We start from the raw sequence: 20,044 nt of genomic DNA, 5'->3' as shown, positions 1-20,044 counted from the left end.
GTCTGAATACTTTCTGAACACACTGCATCACTATTGTCTAGACATGTACACATGTTCATGAAATACAATAGATAGCCGTAACGTAACCACCCCCAGACACACCTGGCTAACTTGATGGGTCATGTAATCATCTGGCGAAGTGGAGTCTTTTTTGTTTAAACATGTAGCTAGCTAGACAAATAATGAACCATAATCCCAACCCATAGCTACAGTACAAACAACTCAATATTAAGAAGGCATTGTTAATGTTTTGTACACTCAGTGTATACTGATGTGGTTTATTGTGTATGAGTGTGATGGAGGTCAACTGTGTAATTGCAGACAAGTGTGTAGGAGGCAGGAGTTTACTTTTTTTTACTCTGCTTTTGTAAAATGCATACACGAAACTAGGTCTTACTGAATGTTGTAGAATAAGAAGCACTTTCCTAACTCTTAACGTTTCATGTTTTTTTTGACAGAGTGGGCCAGGGCGGGTGAGTGGTGTGCACCAATGTTCGTGTGACTAAGTGAAGTGGAAAGTGATGTTTTTTGCTGTTTGAAGCCTAAATGGACGATAATGGACCATAGTACTCATGTTTTATGATAACTGTGGCATGCTCCACCCCCTCGTGTCTCTGCATCTGTCTGGGCTTGTTTGTTGTGATATGTTTCATCGACACTGAACAAAAATATAAATGAAACATGGAAATAAAAGATCCCTGAAATGTTCCATATGCACGTATTTTTCAGAAAATGTTGTGCACACATTTGTTTACATCCCTGTTGGTGAGCATTTCTCCTTTGCCAAGATTATCCATCCGCGTGTGGCAATATCAAGAAGCTGATTTAACAGCCCGATCATTACACAGGTCAAATGTGCTGTTTTGTCACACAACACAATGCCACAGATGTCTCAGGACTGTCCACTTGAATGTCCATTTCTCTATCGTAAGCCGCCTCCAATGTTGTTTCAGAGAACTTTGCAGTATGTCCAACCGGCCTCACAACATTCGACCACGTGTATGTCATTGTGTGGGCGAGGGGTTTGCTTACGTCAACCTTGTGAACAAAGTGCTCCATGGTGGGGTTATGGGCAGGCATAAGCTACGGACAATGAACACAATTGCATTTTAGCGATGGCAATTTGAATGCACGTGATGAGATCCTGAGGCCCATTGTCATGCCATGCATCCACCGCCATCACCTCATGTTTCAGCATGATAATGCACATCCCTATGCCGATTCCGGGTTGAGCTGGCGGTTGTTAAGGAGCGTGGTTAGGGGGGGGTCATGTTTCAGAGGACGCATGACTCCACCTCTCCCAAGCCCATTGGGGAGTTGCAGCAATAAGACAAAATCATAATTTGGAGAGAAAAAGGGCTTGGGAAATACAATACAAAATACAAACATTTTTCATAAAAATTAACAATTCCTGGAACCTGAAAATGCCCCAGTTCTTCCATGGCCTGCATACTCACCAGACATATGTCACCCATTGAGCATGTTTGGGATGCTCTGGATCGACGTGAACGAAAGCGTGTTCCAGTTCCCGACAATATCCTGCACCTTTGCACAGCCTTTGAAGAGGAGTGGGACAACATTCCACAGGCCACAAACAACAGCCTGACCAACTCTATGAGAAGGAGATGTGTCGCACTGCATGAGGCAAACGGTGGTCACACCAGAAACTGTCTGGTGTTTTTTTTAAGGTATCTGTGACCCACAGATGCATATCTGTATTCTCAGTCATGTGAAATCCAAAGCTGAGGTCCTAATGTATTTATTTCAATTGACTGATTTCCTTATATGAACTTGAACTCAGCAAAATTGTTGCATTTTTCTATTTTTGTTCAGTACATAATCCCTTTTATTTTCTTCTGTTCTTTCTCATCTCTTCTCATCACTTTTCATCCCCCATCTCTTCTCAAGCAGCACACAGCTGTCATGTGTGTGCATGTGTTTGTGGAATTGGGACCCTCATTCAGTGTTAATGTATTAACACCAGTTGTTATATACAAAGGGATTAACATGGTCCATTTGAAACAGAATTAATCCAACCTTCTGTTCTGCTCGTGTTGCTTTCAAGTTGTTTTATTGCGTCAATGTTCCCTTAATGGTTGCTGGTGGTATGTAGGCAGCATGTAAACAATCAGTCTTTTTCTCATCCTCCGCCTTCTTTCCTTCTTCTTCTCTAAACCTCCACAGTGCCATCACCACTGCAAAGTACCGTGGTTTGTCATACATTGTCAGAGCCTAGTCCAGTTGAATCACCCAGGGCTTTAAAAATAATACTAGGAATGGATCTCTCTCTCTACATCTCTCTCTGCATCTCTCTCTACATTTCTCTCTCTACTTCTCTCTCTCTCTACTTCTCTCCCTCTACTTCTCTCTCTACATCTCTCTCTCTCTACATCTCCCTCTCTCTCTACATCTCCCTCGCTCTCTACATCTCCCTCGCTCTCTCTACATCTCTCGCTCTCTACATCTCTCTCTGCCGCGCTAAATCTCTCTCCATCTCTCTCTCTCTCTCTCTACATCTCTCTCTCTACATCTCCCTCTCTCTACATCTCTCGCTCTCTCTCTCTCTACATCTCCGTCTTTCTCTCTCTCTCGCTCTCTACATCTCTCTCTACATCTCCCTGTCTCTCTCTACATCTCTCTCTCTCTCTCTCTACATCTCTATCTCTCTCTCTACATCTCCCTCGCTCTCTACATCTCTCGCTCTCTACATCTCTCTCTGCATCTCTCTCTCTCGCTCTCTACATCTCTCTCTCTCTCCATCTCTCTCTCTCTACATCTCTCGCTCTCTCCATCTCTCTCTGCATCTCTCTCTCACTCTCTCGCTCTCTACATCTCTCTGCATCTCTCTCGCTCTCTACATCTCTCGCTCTCTGCATCTCTCTCTCTCTGCATCTCTCTCTCTACATCTCTCTCTCTACATCTCTCTCTCTACATCTCTCTCTCTACTTCTCTCTCTCTCTCTACATCTCTCTCTCTCTCTACATCTCTCTCTCTCGTGCTAAATCTCTCTCTCTCTCGCACTACATCTCTCTCTCTCTCTCGCTTTACATCTCTGCATCTCTCCACTCCAGTAACGATAGGAGGATGCTTCTCTGCTCTTCCTTACACTCCATTGTATGTTCTCTCCAGACAAGGTTCTCTCTTTCTTTCCCAGACATTTGTATTTTTCTGTGAATTGGTCATCAGCTGGCTCTGTGGCTGGCAGGGTTTTTTTCTCTTCCTGCCCGGAGGCAATCTGAAGCAAATAAATGGAGCGCTGTAGAGAAAGGTACTGCACTGATCGCCCCTGGGTGATACTATCAGATAGGAGACATAGACATGAGTCAAGATTTGTGTGTGCCTCATCCCCTGCACTGATAGCTTCAATATGGCACACAGTCCTCCACTCTTTCTTTTTTAAGCTTTATTTAACCAGGGAAGACATTGGGATGACATGTTTTGTTTCCAAGTGAGCTCATGTAGTCTCTCTATAGACTGCATCGTCCCTTACAGTTGTGGATATGGAGTCCTAAATGATGCATGAAACAATCAATTAGCCTCAGGACCAGTGCTAATTACTCCTACCGGGTTTCCCAGGTCTACTGGCAGGGGCCGATGGATGCCACTAATACAATAACACTCCTACAGTAGTACTATTTACTGATTATGAATCATTAACCATAGACAAGGCTGGAAGGGACAGTAGTGTTGAGTCTCTGTTAGATGTTTGTTTAACATGAGAAAATCTCTTCCCCTTTCCTCTCCCCTCCTCCCACTCCCCATCTCCTCTCTTCCACTCTCCTTTCCTCCTCTCTGCTCCTCCTCTCCTCTCTCTGATAATGATCCAGCTAATAACACAGTCAGATATGAACAAAAAAGGTAATGGTTTGCCAAGTCCTCGTAGTCACTTCCTTAGTGATTTCCTGCTTTACTGTTTTGTTCCGAAAATCTTACTTGAGAAGAGCTGACTTTCTATCCGTTATTTTATTGTTGCTTTTAAATAAGGTTTCAAGGCAAACTAAAAAATCGCCCATATTAAAAGTTACATTCGCTCTCTCTGTGTTGAAAGAGTAGCTTTTTGGGTTTGAGCTGGGTTAAAGCAGTCGAAACAATAAAGTGTTATCCCCGCCCCTGTTTCGGTAAGATGCTGAGGGACGGGGCTGGAGAAATGTAAACCGTCTCAAATTTATAGACAGATCTATGGATGCAAGGCCGGACCATCCATGATATCAGAATTATACTTTTAACCATGTTTTGAGGCTATACAGTTTTTAACATTTTTACTTTGTTTTGTTTACAAACATTGGTTCACAAACAAGCTTATATTTTCGGTACTGATGGGGGTACAACAGTTGAACTAAGCTCATGAGTTATTTATAAGTTATATTCTTTAAGAATCCATGGGTACATATCATACATAAAATGTATGTAGCAACTGCTGATTGCCCCTTTAAGATCAGAAGGGGCTGGCTAGTTTTCCTGGAACGTGCGCTGCCAGGGGCAACACCTGGAGCCAATGGGGTGATGTTTCACTCTTACCTCACTGTGCACAGTCATCTGTGATTGGTGCAGAAGCTTCGGCTGACCTTTAGTGAGAGCCCTCTGCATTCTAATGTGAATAATTAGATTGCATCTCTGAGTTGGATCTCCACTGATTTACAGTCTTTGAGTTATGTTGAAATAACTGAGTAATATTTTGTTTCAGACTGGGATACATTTCTCTGCTCTTTTTTTCTCTCTTTCTCTCTCTTTATCCATCTCCTTCCCCTGTTTCTGGCTGTCCTCACACTCTCTGAACAAGGTGGAAACTCGCTGTGTGTGTAATGTGCACGGGTGCGTGTGTGTGGAGACATCCATAATTCAGCCTGGCGGGCCACTGTCTGTCTATCTCCCTCTTGGCACAGAGAGCTGGACTAGATATGACTCCAATGCACGTCTGTCTGTCTGTGTCTCCCTCCCTCCCTCCCTCTTGGCACAGAGAGCTGGACTAGATATGACTCCAATGCACGTCTGTCTGTCTGTGTCTCCCTCCCTCCCTCTTGGCACAGAGAGCTGGACCAGATATGACTCCAACACACCACTGTCTCACCTCCTCTTCTCCTTGCAGACTTGTCCCTCTGTTCATTTCTCACAATATTAAACTTGCCTCCTCTCCACTGACTTCTGCAGCGTACCAATGCCCTTGAATATTGAGTGATACTGTACATCTTGGCACTGAATTATACAATGGGGGGGGGGACTTGAATTCGTGTAACATGAGTTACAGTACAATTCAGTGAAGTTAAAAAAGAAAATAAAAATCTGTTTGGTGCAGGATAGCCCAGTATAACGTGCACGTTGACATGCACTACCATATTTAACTTTTTACCCCTACACAAATATTATTTAAGAAATGCGCTCAATGACTTCCGGGTTGAGCGAGCAGTGTGTCAAGGAGCATTGCGGCTTGGCAGGGTCGTGTTTCGGAGGACGCATGGCTCTCGACCTTTGACTCTTGCGAGTCCGTACGGGAGTTGCAGCGATGGGACAAGACTGTAACTACCAATTGGATATCACGAAATTGGGGAGAAAAAGGGATGCGCTCAAACACATTCTTAGCGTGCAAACCGAAGCGTAAATGAGTGATTTTAAGACAATGTGTGATTTAACTCCGGGGGAATGATGCAAGCATCCCTCTGCTCCTTCCTTATTCCTCCCTCCTCTCATCCTCCATCTGCCCCCCTCCACCCCTAGACTCTATCCTTGATGCAGCCTCTGCCCTAACATGAAGTGACAGCTCTGTACTTCAGGCATCACTCCCCACCCACCTCTTCCTCTCCCAGCATTAGACCCAGGCTGTGTGTGTCAGTGTGGACTAGAGTAGCGCAGAGCCCGACCTGGGCCCTATACATCCATACCCACCTCATGGCTCCTATCCTGACCTGAACCACAGCTAACGCAGGCAGAGTGGCTCGGAGCTGGGGAGAGGAGAGCACAGAGCCCCTGGTCTGGTTCCTCCCCCTCCCTCACAATGAGTAAACCGGCTTTTTCAGGTCTGCTGCACTAACGTGTGTCTGCGGGCTGAGCAGTGCACTCCGCATGGCGTCACAGGATGACAAGTCCAATGGTTCCTTACAGTACCTGATCTATTCAATACAGGAGGTGGTGGAGAGGGCAAGAGGCTGTGTGAGCCACAGGGCACGGTACCTCAGCACTGTGTGCACTGACCTGTTGAACCAGTTTGTCTTGACTTCTTGGGAAATACTGTAAATAGTGAAGGATTAGACAGTTTTCTCTCTCTCACTCTCTATTATATTGCATTTAGTGTCCTCGGGGACCAAGGACAAGGAGAGGTTTCAACTTATCCGCTTGCTTGAGCTATGATAATCAGAACATTATTGTGTTTACTAAAGTCCATTAAGCCGTATGTGTGTGCGGTAAACAAATAATTACCTTCCTCTTGCTTTTGCCTTCCAGGACCCAGATTAATTTCACAGTGGCGATTGATTTCACCGCTTCAAACGGTGAGCCACACACACACACACACACACACACACACACACACACACAACACTTCTCCTAATGCTCGACCAGGGCTATTTAAATGTGTGCAGATGGGGAATAAAGTGATCTGTAATAGCCCTCTCCATTATTTCAGGGCTGAAACCTAATGCTGTCAGAGATCATAGCTTAGTGGTGATAACAGGAACGATTGTGCCTCTCTTATCCATTTTAATGTGTACCTGTTATAGCAAGGCTGGAAGGAAATGACCTGGGTCATGAGCTCTTAGACGTTATAGTGAGGTTGACTGGGACGATCGCATCTCTTAGATAACAACAACAACAACAGATGGTTCAGTTCAAACTTAGATCCACTGATGACCCATAAGGGTTATTGCTTCCTTGTTTTTATTTGACGAGGTCCGATATGCAGGAGCTGATGTCATGGATGCGTGTCCAATAGGTCCGTTTAAAAGATCTAAAGGTCATATGTCACTATACTCATAACCACTGCAGCCACTGTGCTATAAAGTGCTTTTAACGAGACACGAGTGAAATTATTCTCCTGCTATTATTGATTATGGAATGATGTTTTTGTCACTCATACTGTACCCACTACCCAGAGTCTTCTATAGAGGGGAAAGGCAGGGAAAGAGATGTAACACGGTCTCTAGTGAGATGCTGTATTATGCTGTCTAAAGGTATCACCATTTTGGTTGAAATCACAACTACCTTTCTGTATGGGCAAAACTCATAACACCCTATTCCACATATACTGCACCACTTTCACCCATAAACAGCATGGGCTAGCAGTGCCCTACATGGGGAATGGAGTTTAATTTGAGACACAACCATTCCTTTTCTATATCTGGCTCTGTTCCATTATTGTACCTTGTTATTACTGTCCCATTACCGTACCTGTTTCCCAGGCAACCCAACCCAGCCCACCTCCCTCCACTACATGAGTCCCTACCAGATGAATGCCTACGCCATGGCCATGAAGGCTGTAGGGGAGATCATCCAGGACTACGACAGTGATAAGATGTTCCCTGCTTTGGGCTTCGGAGCCAAGCTTCCCCCTGACGGACGGGTCTCACATGAGTTCGCCCTGGTAAGTGACCTCTACCCTCTGAACCCTGGTAAGATGTTCCCTACTCTGGGCTTTGGTGGATAGGTCTCACATGAGTTCACCATGGTGAGCGATGTGGTTCAGAAAGGTTGGAACAAAACCTGTGGATACTCCATCACCAGAGTTGTTCAGTCTTGGCTCAGTTGGTTAAATTGTGGAACCACATATACTTAATGTGTTCACAGGCTTGTTTTGTTTACATCTGATCACAGTCACTGTTCCAGTTTGCCCTGTGGACTCAGAGCTGCAGATGCACCCATAGAAGCATAAGTAATTAGACAAATGAAAGAGCAACAAAAAATGATGGCAAATTCCACATACAGTGGCTTGCGAAAGTATTCACCCCCCTTGGCATTTTTCTATTTTGTGGCTTGGAATTTAAATAAAAAAATGTTTTGGGGGGGGGGGGATCATTTGATTTACACAACATGCCTACCACTTTGAAGATGCAAAATAGTTTTTATTGTGAAAAACAAGAAATTATTAAAAAAACAGAACTTGAGCATGCATAACTATACACCCTCCCAAAGTCGATACTTTGTAGAGCCACCTTTTGTAGCAATTACAGCTGCAAGTCTCTTGGGGTATGTCTCTATAAGCTTGGCACATCTAGCCACTGGGATTTTTGCCCATTCTTCAAGGCAAAATTGCTCCAGCTCCTTCAAGTTGGATGGGTTCCGCTGGTATACAGCAATCTTTAAGTACCACTAACTTATACCACATATTCTCAATTGGATTGAGGTCTGGGCTTTGACTAGGCCATTCCAAGACATTTAAATGTTTCCCCTTAAACCACAAGTATACCACAGTATACTTGCTTTAGCAGTATACTTAGGGTCATTGTCCTGCTGGAACGTGAACCTCCGTCCCAGTCTCAAATCTCTGGAAGACAAACAGGTTTCCCTCAAGAATTTCCCAGTATTTAGCGCCATCTACCAATCCTTCAATTCTGACCAGTTTCCCAGACCCTGCTAATGGAAAAACACCCCCACAGCATGAGGCTGCCACCACTGTGTGTGGATGGTGTGCTCGGGGTGATGAGAGGTGTTTGGTTTGTGCCAGACATAGTGTTTTCCTTGATGGCCAAAAAGCTACATTTTTGTCTCATCTGACCAGAATACCTTCTTCCATATGTTTGGGGAGTCTCCCACATGCCTTTTGGCAAACACCAAACATGTTGCTTATTTTTTCTTTAGGCAATGGCTTTTTTCTCGCCACCCTTCTGTAAAGCCCTGGTCTGTGGACTGTATGGCTTAAAGTGGTCCTATGGACAGATACTCCAATCTCTGCTGTGGAGCTTTGCAGCTCCTTCGGGGTTATCTTTGGTCTGTTTGTTGCCGCTTGATTAATGCCCTCCTTGCCTGGTTTGAGCGTTTTGGTGGTTGGCCCTCTCTTGGCAGGTTTGTTGTGGTGCCATATTCTTTCCATTGTTTATAACTTGTTAACGGTACAGGTTCCCCAGGGGGTACCAACCCCCCCCCGCTCAACTGAAACGGTGGCGCACAGAATGCAAAAATATTCTTAGAAATATTTAACTTCCACACATTAACAAGTCCAATAGCTCAAATGAAAGATATACACCTTGTTCATCTACCCAGCGTGTCAGATTTCTAAAATGTTTTACGGTGAAAACATAGCACATATTTATGTCAAACCACCACAAAGACACAGACGATATACAGCCATTTTGTCGAACAAAAGATGCAATCACAAACGCAGGATTAAAAGAAAAATAATTCACTAACCTTTTGAAAATCTTCATGAGATGACAGTAATAGAACATGTTACAGTACATTTATGTTTTTTTCAATAATATGCCATTTATATCCATAAATCTCTGTTTATATTGACGCCATGTTCAGAAAATGCTCCAAAATGTCCGGAGAAATTATAGATAGCTCCGCCAGATAACAGAAATACACATCATAAACTTTGACTAAATATACATGTTCTACATATAGTTAGTTTTCTTAATGCGTGTGTTAAATTTATTTTTAACGTTACAGAATTAGTTCACTATGCAATAATCTGAGACGGCGCTCAGACGTAAAGCAATATTTCTCCGCTATGTTGGAGTCAACAGAAATACAAAATTACAACATAAATATTCCCTTACCTTTGATGGTCTTCGATCAGAATGTAGTGGAAGGAGTCATACTTACCCAATACATCATTTTGTTTCAGTTCGTGTGTCCTTATAGTAGCATCTGCTAGCACTTTCAGCTGAAATGCACCCAAAATGACTTCTGGTCCCGAACAGTTGCGCATCAAAACTTCGAAATTACATATTATATGTCGACTAAACTGGTCAAACTAAGTGCAGAATCAAGCTTTAGGATGTAATAAACGTACAAAACAATTCTCAATTCAACCGGACAATCATACTTCTTCTCAGGCAAGCTGGAACAGAGGAAGGTCTGTGTCCAATTCGCGCCCTTACGCACATGTATTTTCTCACGACACCCACTCTTTTGCCTCCCAAAGGGTCAAAGCTCGCGGGATTCGCACAATTAAATGCTCTACTGAATGAGGACATCTAGTGGAAGACATAGAAAGTGTCTCCAGATCCATAGCTGGTTGGGAAGGGTGGGGGCGATGACGTCAAAGTTGCCCCAACTTTCATGATTCCAAAACTAGTTTGGGAGATTGCCTGCCCTGTGAGTTCTGCTATACTTACAGACGTAATTCAAACGGTTTTAGAAGCTTTAGAGTGTTTTCTATCCAATAATAATTATTATATGCATATATTAGCAATTTTGGACAGATGTTTTTTCAGTTTACTATGGGCACGCAATTCATCCAAAGGGGGCAGTGTATTATGCCTAGCCTTAACAATGGATTTAATGGTGCTCCGTGGGATGTTCAAAGTTTGATATTTTTTTATAACCCAACCCTGATCTGTACTTCTCCACATCTGTACTTCTCCACAACTTTGTCCCTGACCTGTTTGGAGAGCTCCTTGGTCTTCATGGTGCTGCTTGCTTGGTGGTGCCCCTTGTTTAGTGGTGTTGCAGACTCTGGGGACTTTCAGAACAGGTGTGTATATATATACTGTGATCAAGTGACACTTAGATTGCACACGTGGACTTTATTGAACTAATTATGTGACTAATTGGTCATTGGTTGCACCAGATCTTATTTAGAGGGTTCATAGCGAAGGGGGTGAATATATATGCACGCACCACTTTTCTCTTTTTTTTCTCTTTTTTTTTTGGTTGAAATCTTTGAAACTAGTTCTTTTTTTTCATTTCTCTTCACAAATTTGGACTATTTTGGGTCCATTACATGAAATCCAAATAAAAATGTATTTAAATTACAGGTTGTAATGCAACAAAATCGAGAAAAAAAACGCCAAGGAGGATGGATACTTTTGCCAGGCACTGTAACTGACGCTCCAGGCAGGCTCAAACCCTCAGCGTTTGAATGTCTCCTTAGTGGCTGTAGTGTGGAGGCTGAGGATGCCAAGTCCTGCCTGGCAGGCTAAAATACACCCACTGAGTTCTATGACCACCAAGGAGAACAGTAACTGTCCTTTATGCAAGGCAGAAACCATCGATCACAGACAGCCTTCCCTCCCCCTCTCTCTCCTTCCCACTTCGGCTCTGCAGAGTACTTTAAACAGTAGGATACCACTCAGACAGGAGGATGCCTCCAGCACGCTCAGCAGGGATTGCCCACATTTATCTCTCACTGGGCCTAAAGTTGTATTGATGAAAGCTGTTTATTTATCCTCCTCTCCCTCCCTTTTTTCTAGTTATCCTCCTCCATTCTCTTGCTTTTAACATTATTTTTTATTCTCTTCTTTGCTTTCTTCTCCTGCTTGATGGAATTGATGAAAGATTGAACTACCCTCCTTCTTTCTGTGTCTTCCAGAATGGCAACCCCCAAAACCCATACTGTGCAGGTATAGATGGAGTGATGGAGGCATATTACCAGAGCCTGAAGTCTGTCTGCCTCTACGGCCCAACCAACTTCTCCCCTGTCATCAACCACGTGGCCAGGTAAAGGGGGCTATGAGGAACAAAGCTGGAATTAAACCAGCTTCGGGGTCACTTCAGGTTTTCGATTCATTTCAGTGAATTTGCGAAACCAAATTGAAATTCAATGTATGAACTGAAAATGATATTACACACTTTTTCTTTCCGGAGTTTTTAGATTTACTTCCTGAACTGACTGAATACACAGAACAGGCTGATAAAAACAGAGGCCGATACCGATAGGTCTTCCTTCATTGAATGTCAGATCACATTCCTACCGGTGCACACCTAAACCTCCCAGGCATGAGCGAGCCAGGAGTCCAGAGAAGATCAATACTAATTAAGGTGGCCTGAACTTGTGTATCGATCCACTGTCCTCTGTTCCAGTAAGAGCCATTCACAACGCAGGCTGTATGTTGAGATTGATGAGTCGTTTCCCTGAGAGCAAAAAGGACAACAGAGGAAGTCTGCAGACAAACAGTTCAGATGTATCAACTTTTAAAAGTGAAAGTAGATGTTTCAGTACATAACTCAAGAGTATTATGCTGAGAATACGTTGGTAACAGTGTTTTGGCCACAAGATCAGACTAAACTGAGATTCTCCAACTCTTCAACGTGTGACTGTGCTTCTCAGTGCATGCACAGCTCGCAGAGATAATTTCACAGTTAACAAGTGTGACTGTGTTGCAACATTCCACTGTAGAACTTGAGTCACACAGAAAAGTTGCTTCTGAGCTGTTAAATGAACGTGTTTTGTGACTTTTGCCACATTCGGGTTCTTTAATTAACCTGTAAATGTGTTGTTTGTGTGAGTGAACAATGACTACACAGTCCTTCCCACACACACACACACACACAGTCCTTAAACCTTAATGAGTGTGCCTTGATGAAGTCAGGTGCTGTCAGAAGACGTGAGATTTACAGGTGTGTTTGTGCCTGTTTGTTGTTGCTCGGAAGCCAAGGTAGAGATGTTGAGTTGAGGGGTAACAACCCAGTGCAAAATGTGTGTGGCTCTCGGGAATCCAATCATTAGTGCCACCCTAGACACATACCCTACCCCTCTCCTCCCTTCTCCTCACCCCTCCCCTCACTCCCAGGCACCGCTGTCATGCCAGCCTCCTCTGTTTCTAACCTGTGCCACTCGCCCCCGCGTTTTAATAATGACCGCTCCACTCCTTCTCTGCTGTGCCCTCACGCTCCTCGCAGTTTAATAACCGTTCAGTTGACTTCTCTGTCTCTGTATCCGGCGCTGCGAGCACCAGAGGTTCTCTCTCCGCCCGCCTTACGTGTGTTTTGAGAAGCACAGGAAGCAGTCAGAGGCTAGGGCCCACGCTGTGTAAAAGTAGGTGCCAGAAATAATATCACTACCCAGCCAGTTCATGCCGGGTTTGAAAGGTTACATCTGTAGGAAATAAAGACCAGGTTTAATGTAGGGTTTTATCGGTAATATAAACACTTGTTTGGCTCACCTATGTACTCTGTGTTTCTCTCTCCTGTGTGTAGGTATGCTGCGTCAGTGAAGGATGGCTCTCAGTACTTCATCCTCCTCATCATCACAGATGGAGTCATCTCAGACATGGCCCAGACCAAGGAGTCCATCGTCAACGTAAGATCAACAACTGCTAGGCAATGTTCCCACTTTGGCGGAGACCACATTCACAGACAATTTTCCAAATCAACAATCTGATTGAATCCCGGTCCTAGTCACTAGATGGCCAGTATGGATGCTAGTGGCTAAGACGCACATCACTGTCTGTATTACCATAGTCAGGGGAGATTGGACAGGGGACTTGATTGGGGGGTAGTGGGAACAGTAATGTAAGTATGTATGCATGTATGTATGTGAGAGGTAAAGGTTGGCTTGGGATCAGTTCCTAGGGAAACAAGTAAACAAGACATTCTGATAAACTCATCTATCATTCTACAACCCTGGGTAATACATCAAACAAACATCACTCAGAAAGACGGAGAGAGCAGAGGCGGGATTATGGCACACACACACTGAGATGCAGTGCCTTAGGCTGCTGCGCCACTCGGGATACTACATCTCAGACACCCAATGAATATTTACACACACAGTCATGGCAAATGTTTTGAGAATGACACAAATATTAATTTCCACAAAGTTTGCTGCTTCAGTGTCTTTAGATATTTTTGTCAGATGTTACTATGGAATACTGAAGTATAATTACAAGCATTTCATAAGTGTCAAAGGCTTTTATTGACAATTACATGAAGTTGATGAAAAGAGTCAATATTTGCAGTGTTGACACTTCTTTTTCAAGACCTCTGTAATCTGCCCTGGCATGCTGCCAATTAACTTCTGGGCCACATTCTGACTGATGGCAGCCCATTCTTGCATAATCAATGCTTGGAGTTTGTCAGAATTTGTGGGTTTTTGTTTGTCTGCCTCTTGAGGGTTGACCACAAGTTCTCAATGGGATTAAGGTCTGGGGAGTTTCCTGGCCATGGACCCAAAATATCTATGTTGTGTTCCCCGAGCCACTTAGTTATCACTTTTGCCTTATGGCAAGGTGCTCCATCATGCTGAAAAAGGCATTGTTCGTTACCAAACTGTTCCTGGATGGTTGGGAGAAGTTGCTCTCGGAGGATGTGTTGGTACCATTCTTTATTCATGGCTGTGTTCTTAGGCAAAATTGTGAGTGAGCCCACTCCCTTGGCTGAGAAGCAACCCCACACATGAATGGTCTCAGGATGCTTTACTGTTGGCATGACACAAGACTGATGGTTGCGCTCACTTTGTCTTCTCCTGACATGCTTTTTTCCAGATGCCCCAAACAATCTGAAAGGGGATTCATCAGAGAAAATTACTTTACCCCCGTCCTCAGCAGTCCAATCCCTGTACCTTTTGAGGAATATCGGTCTGTCCCTGATGTTTTTCCTGGAGAGAAGTGGCTTCTTTGCTGCCCTTCTTGACACCAGGCCATCCTCAAAGTCTTCACCTCACCGTGCGTGCAGATGCACTCCTGTGCAGATGCACTCACACCTGCCTGCTGCCATTCCTGAGCAAGCTCTGTACTGGTGGTTCCCAGATCCCGCAGCTGAATCAACTTTAGGAGACGGTTCTGGCGCTTGCTGGACTTTCTTGGGCGCCCTGAAGCCTTCTTCACAACAATTGAACCGCTCTCCTTGAAGTTCTTGATGATCCGATAAATGGTTGATTTAGGTGCAATCTTACTGGCAGCAATATCCTTGCCTGTGAAGCCCTTTTTGTGCAAAGCAATGATGACGGCACGTGTTTCCTTGCAGGTAACCATGGTTGACAGATCAAGAACAATGATTCCAAGCACCACCCTCCTTTTGAAGCTTCCAGTCTGTTATTCAAACTCAATCAGCATGACAGAGTGATCTCCAGCCTTGTCCTCGTCATCACTGACATGATGTCAGCTAGTCCTTTTGTGGGGATTCAGTTAATTTGCATGGCAAAGAGGGACTTTGCAATTAATTGCAATTCATCTGATCACTCTTCATAACATTCTGGAGTATATGCAAATTGCCATCATACATACTGAGGCAGCAGACTTTGTGAAAATGTATATTTGTGTCACTTTTGGCCACGACTGTACACACACACACACACACACAGCTTGGGGTGAATCAACTTTGTTGTATAGGCTATATAGGTGCACAGTCAAAGTCACTCCTAAAACATATTTCATAGACTGTCTGACAGAATCCTATGCATATGTATACTGTGTGACAGACTCAACTTTGTCAAAGACATAATGAGGAGAATATGAGACTCAAATGTGTTTCCTCGTGTCCTATCCAGGCTTCGTGTCTTCCAATGTCGATTATCATCGTAGGGGTGGGACCAGCAGAATTTGATGGTAAGAAACACGCAAACACACACAGATGCACAAATGTACGTGCGCACACACACACACAGACACTCCACTGAGCAGATGATGACTACAGTATGATGTTTCTTCTCAGCGATGATTGAGTTGGACGGTGATGAAGTGAGGATCTCGTCGAAGGGAAGATATGCAGAGAGGGACATTGTTCAGGTACACCATGTTCCTTCTGTCTGTTCCACTGCTAGGTTGCAGGATACATGCAGTCAAATAGGTAGGGTTTTGGGAGCATTAGAATATGCCTCACAAACAAAAACAAACTGTCTGCAACCATCTAGCCTCACTTTGTGACAGCTACTATTGTTCAAAGGGCTTTATAAAATGCATTTGATTCATTGCATAGCACAGAACAGTCAGGGCCATGGACAGATGCTACAACATACTACTTATATGCACATAATGATGATAAATGAACTAGTAGTAGAATATAGGAACTAGAAGTACTAGAAAACAACATATTGGGAGGGAAATCACAGGTGGGATTCAACTGAATCATCCATAAAACCAAAATGGACATTTACACAGATAGTAGTGCTCGTACATTAGAGTTTAACAGCATGTTAACATCTGTGTTATGGCTCCTGGCCCTGGTTCCATTAGACAGACAAACATCTGGTCTGAGTTCAGATCATTCCCACCTGCTCTGCCCTCCCTCATCAGGCCAGATGGACAGAGAACCCACAGAGGCCCCAGTCCTAATCTCAGTTAACCCAGAAGTAAAATCTTGCATTATTTGGTTAGCTGCTTGATTAACTTCTGAGTTTATATGTGTTAGAAATTGAGAGTTCAGGGCCTCCCGAGGGCACAGTGGTCTAAGGCACTGCATTGCAGTGCTAGCTGTGCCACTAGAGGTCCTAGTTTGAGTCCAGGCTCTGTCACAGTCAGCCACAGCCGGGAGACCCATGGGGCGGTGCTCAATTGGCCCAGCGTCTTCCGGGTTAGGGGAGGGTTTGGCCGGCAGGGAAGTTTTTGTCCAATGCACGCTGGCGTGGGTCGCCAGATATAGATGGTTTCCTCCAACACATTGGTGCGGCTGGCTTCCAGGTTAAGCGTGCAGTGTGTTAAGAAGCAGTGCGGCTTGGTAGGGTCGCGTTTCAGAGGACGCCGGCTCTAGACCTTCGCCTCTCCCGAGTCCATATGGGAGTTGCAGCGATGGGACAAGACTGAAACTACCAATTGGATACCATGAAAATTGGCGAGACAAATGGGGTAAAAACATGTGTATTTATCTCAATGAACATAAGATTCAACAACTGAGACATAAACTGAACAAGTTCCACAGACATGTGACTAACAGAAATGGAATAATGTGTCCTTGAACAAAAGGTGGGTCAAAATCAAAGGTAACAGTCAGTATCTGGTGTGGCCACCAGCTGCATTAAGTACTGCAGTGAATCTCCTCATGGACTTCACCAGATTTGACAGTTCTTGCTATGAGATGTTACCCCACTCTTCCACCAAGGTACCTGCAAGTTCCCGGACGTTTCTGGGGGCAATGCCCTAGCCCTCACCCTCCGATCCAACAGGTCCCAGACGTGCTCAATGGAATTGAGATCCGGGCTCTTCGCTGGCCATGGCAGAACACTGACAATCCTGTCTTGCAGAAAATCACAGAACAAGCAGTATGGCTGGTGGCATTGTCATGCTGGAGGGTCATGTCAGGATGAGCCTGCAGGAAGGGTACCACATGAGGGAGGAGGATGTGTTCCCTGTAACGCACAGCGTTGAGATTGCCTACAATGATGACAAGCTCAGTCCGATGATGCTGTGACACACCGTCCCAGACCATGACGGACCCACCACCTCCAAAATCGATCCCACTCCAGAGTACATGCCTTGGTGTAACGCTCATTCCTTCAATGATAAATGAGAATCCAACCATCACCCCTGGAGAGACAAAACTGTGACTCGTCAGTGAAGAGCACTTTTTGCCAGTCCTGTCTGGTCCAGCAACGGTGGGTTTGTGCCCATAGCCAACATTGTTGCCGGTGATGTCTGGTGAGGACCTGCCTTAAAACAGGCATCAAGCCTCCCAGCCTCTCAGCCTATTGCGGACAGTCTGAGCACTGATGGAGGGATTGCGCATTCCTGCTGTAACTCGGGCAGTTGTTGTTGCCATCCTGTACCTGTCCCTTAGGTGTGATGTTCGGATGTACCAATTCTGTGCAGGTGTTACACGTGGTCTACCACTGTGAGGCTGATCAACTGTCCGTCCTGTCTCCTTGTAGTGCTGTCTTAGGCGTCTCACAGTATGGACATTGCAATGTATTGCCCTGGCCACATCTGTAGTCCTCATGCCTCCTTGCAGCATGCCTAAGGCACATTCACGCACATGAGCAGGGACCCTGGGCATCTTTCTTTTGGTGTTTTTCAGAGTCAGTAGAAAGGCCTCTTTAGTGTCCGAAGTTTACATAATTGTGACCTTAATTGCCTACCGTCTGTAAGCTGTTAGTGTCTTAACGACTGTTCCACAGGAGCATGTTCATTAATTGTTTATGGTTCATTGAACAAGCATGGGAAACAGTGTTTAAACCCTTTACAATGAAGATCTGTGAAGTTATTTTAATTTTTACAAATTAACTTTGAAAGACAGGGTCCTCAACTTTTTTGTTGCGTTTATATAAAAATAAATTGAGATTTCCGGTAAAATCGAAGTCTCCACCCTCGCAAAAGGAAACTCTCAGCCAAAGCCCCTGTTCATATATATATGCATGCACGCACACACACTAGGAGGTCCGTTCTGCTCTTCCTAGCTTACTCACTCCATCACTATCTGTCAGTCTGGACAGTTAGCTGCCTCTACACACACGCAGAGACAGGCAGGACACCTATGAAAGACAGTTCTGTGATAAAACTGGCCCTGCCCCCATCCTCATTAGATCAGATATGAAAGAGACTGAGCGCTCGCTAGCAATGCACTGTACATCGCAACAAGAGACGAGGGAAACGAAAGACTTTGATAGCTGATTCGCTAGGACAATTTCACCTCGCTCTGAACTTGCCTCGCTCTGAACTCACCTCGCTCTGAACTGTTATGAATAAATTCATGCTTTACTTTTTGTACTGTGGGTCCAAAAAGTCTCAACTTAAGTTTTCAAAGATCTTTGGAAGTGTTATTTACACATCATGGCCTAACACCTACTATATATTGCCTATACTTTTATTTTAGTTCATATTTAGTATATATTATAGTATATTTCTCCAACCCCATTTCTTCTCTCTGCCTGTTTTCCAGTAAGGATTCAACGTTAAGTAGCTAAACACCTGTATATTGACTAGACTATAACTATTTCCAGCCCTGTTTTGTCTTTCTCTTGTCATACAGTTTGTCCCATTCAGAGACTACACCGACCGGACAGGGAACCACATCCTGAGTATGGCCCGTCTAGCCAAGGATGTCCTGGCTGAGATCCCTGACCAGTTCCTCTCCTACATGAGGATCAGAGGCATCAAGCCCTCGCCCGCACCCCCTCCATACACCCCCCCAGGACACCCCCTGCAGACGCAGATCTGAAGGGTGCGGAGATGCCCCCTGGTCCCGAACAAAACCTCTTCAAATATGTATTTGTCTCTCTCCTCTCTGCATCACTCGCTCAGTGATAGGAGAGGCCTTCTTGGCTTTCTCGCTCTCTCTCTCATTGCACTAATGGAGGCTGACTGACTGGCAGGGTTCTAGAAGTTTTTACTGAGCGGTTCTAAAGGGTTCTACTTTGGAACAGGTGGATGGAGTCAACAGGGGCATGTTTACTTTCATTGTCAAACGTTCCTCTGTCTGGACTTTGTGTATATCGGCCAATGGAGACACTCTCTGGGACACACCCGGGAAGATTGACAGAGTCTGGTCTTCCCAACTCACCTGGCAAGGAATGAAGGATTTAAGGAAAGAATGAAAGGAAGAAGGAAGGATGACAGGAGGATAGGAAGGAAGTTCCTGGGGACTGGCCTTTTTCAGGAGCAGAGTGGTGAAAGGGTTCTATAGTCTGGATGTGGTATCACTTGACTGTTGTAAATAACTGGAAATATATTTCTATCTCTCTCTACTCTGTCTCTCTATTCTTCCAACTCTCACTCAATGTTTACAGTACATGTTAATGATAATGAGTTTTACCATTGGACGCATGTATAATATACAGTACCAGTCAAAAGTTTGGACACATCTACTCATTCAAGGGTTTTTCTTTATTTTGACTATTTTCTACATTGTAGAATAATAGTGAAGACGTCAAAACAATGAAATACACATATGGAATCATGTAGTAACCAAAAAAGTGTTAAACAAATCAAAATATATTTGAGATTCTTCAAAGTAGCCACCCTTTTCCTTGATGGCAGCTTTGCACACTCTTGGCATTCACTCAACTAGCTTCATTTGTTGGCTGCTTTTCCTTCACTCTGCGGTCCAACTCATCCCAAACCATCTCAATTGTGTTGAGGCTGGGTGATTGTGGAGGCCAGGTCATCTGATGCAGCACTCCATCACTCTCCTTCTTGGTCAAATAGCCGTTACACAGCCTGTTGGTGTGTTGTGTCATTGTCCTGTTGAAAAACAAATGATAGTCCCACTAAGCGCAAACCAGAAGGGATGGAGTATCGCTGCAGAA

The 20,044-nt window shown here is 44.4% G+C and overlaps 1 protein-coding gene across 3 annotated transcripts in view; it reads left to right on the top strand.

Moving 5' to 3' along the window:
• The window catches only part of LOC112216784 (copine-8), a 116,450-nt gene extending 96,967 nt beyond the window's left edge, over positions 1-19,483 (top strand). For 2 of the 3 annotated variants that reach the window (XM_042300065.1, XM_042300063.1), the window contains 8 exons: positions 459-473; positions 6,436-6,482; positions 7,389-7,570; positions 11,462-11,589; positions 13,069-13,171; positions 15,359-15,416; positions 15,523-15,596; positions 18,769-19,483. In XM_042300065.1, the coding sequence (XP_042155999.1) occupies positions 459-473; positions 6,436-6,482; positions 7,389-7,570; positions 11,462-11,589; positions 13,069-13,171; positions 15,359-15,416; positions 15,523-15,596; positions 18,769-18,957 (796 nt within the window). In that variant the 3' untranslated portion in view covers positions 18,958-19,483. The remainder of the gene's footprint in view (positions 1-458; positions 474-6,435; positions 6,483-7,388; positions 7,571-11,461; positions 11,590-13,068; positions 13,172-15,358; positions 15,417-15,522; positions 15,597-18,768) is intronic. The other variant, XM_042300064.1, reaches the window with a different exon arrangement.
• Positions 19,484-20,044: the final 561 nt, after the last annotated feature.

This window comes from Oncorhynchus tshawytscha, linkage group LG17, assembly GCF_018296145.1.
Source record: "Oncorhynchus tshawytscha isolate Ot180627B linkage group LG17, Otsh_v2.0, whole genome shotgun sequence".
In the NCBI taxonomy this organism is placed as follows: Eukaryota; Metazoa; Chordata; class Actinopteri; order Salmoniformes; family Salmonidae; genus Oncorhynchus; species Oncorhynchus tshawytscha.
The sequence above is the reverse complement of the archived record's forward strand: the minus strand, read 5'-3'. Positions and strand labels throughout refer to the sequence as shown.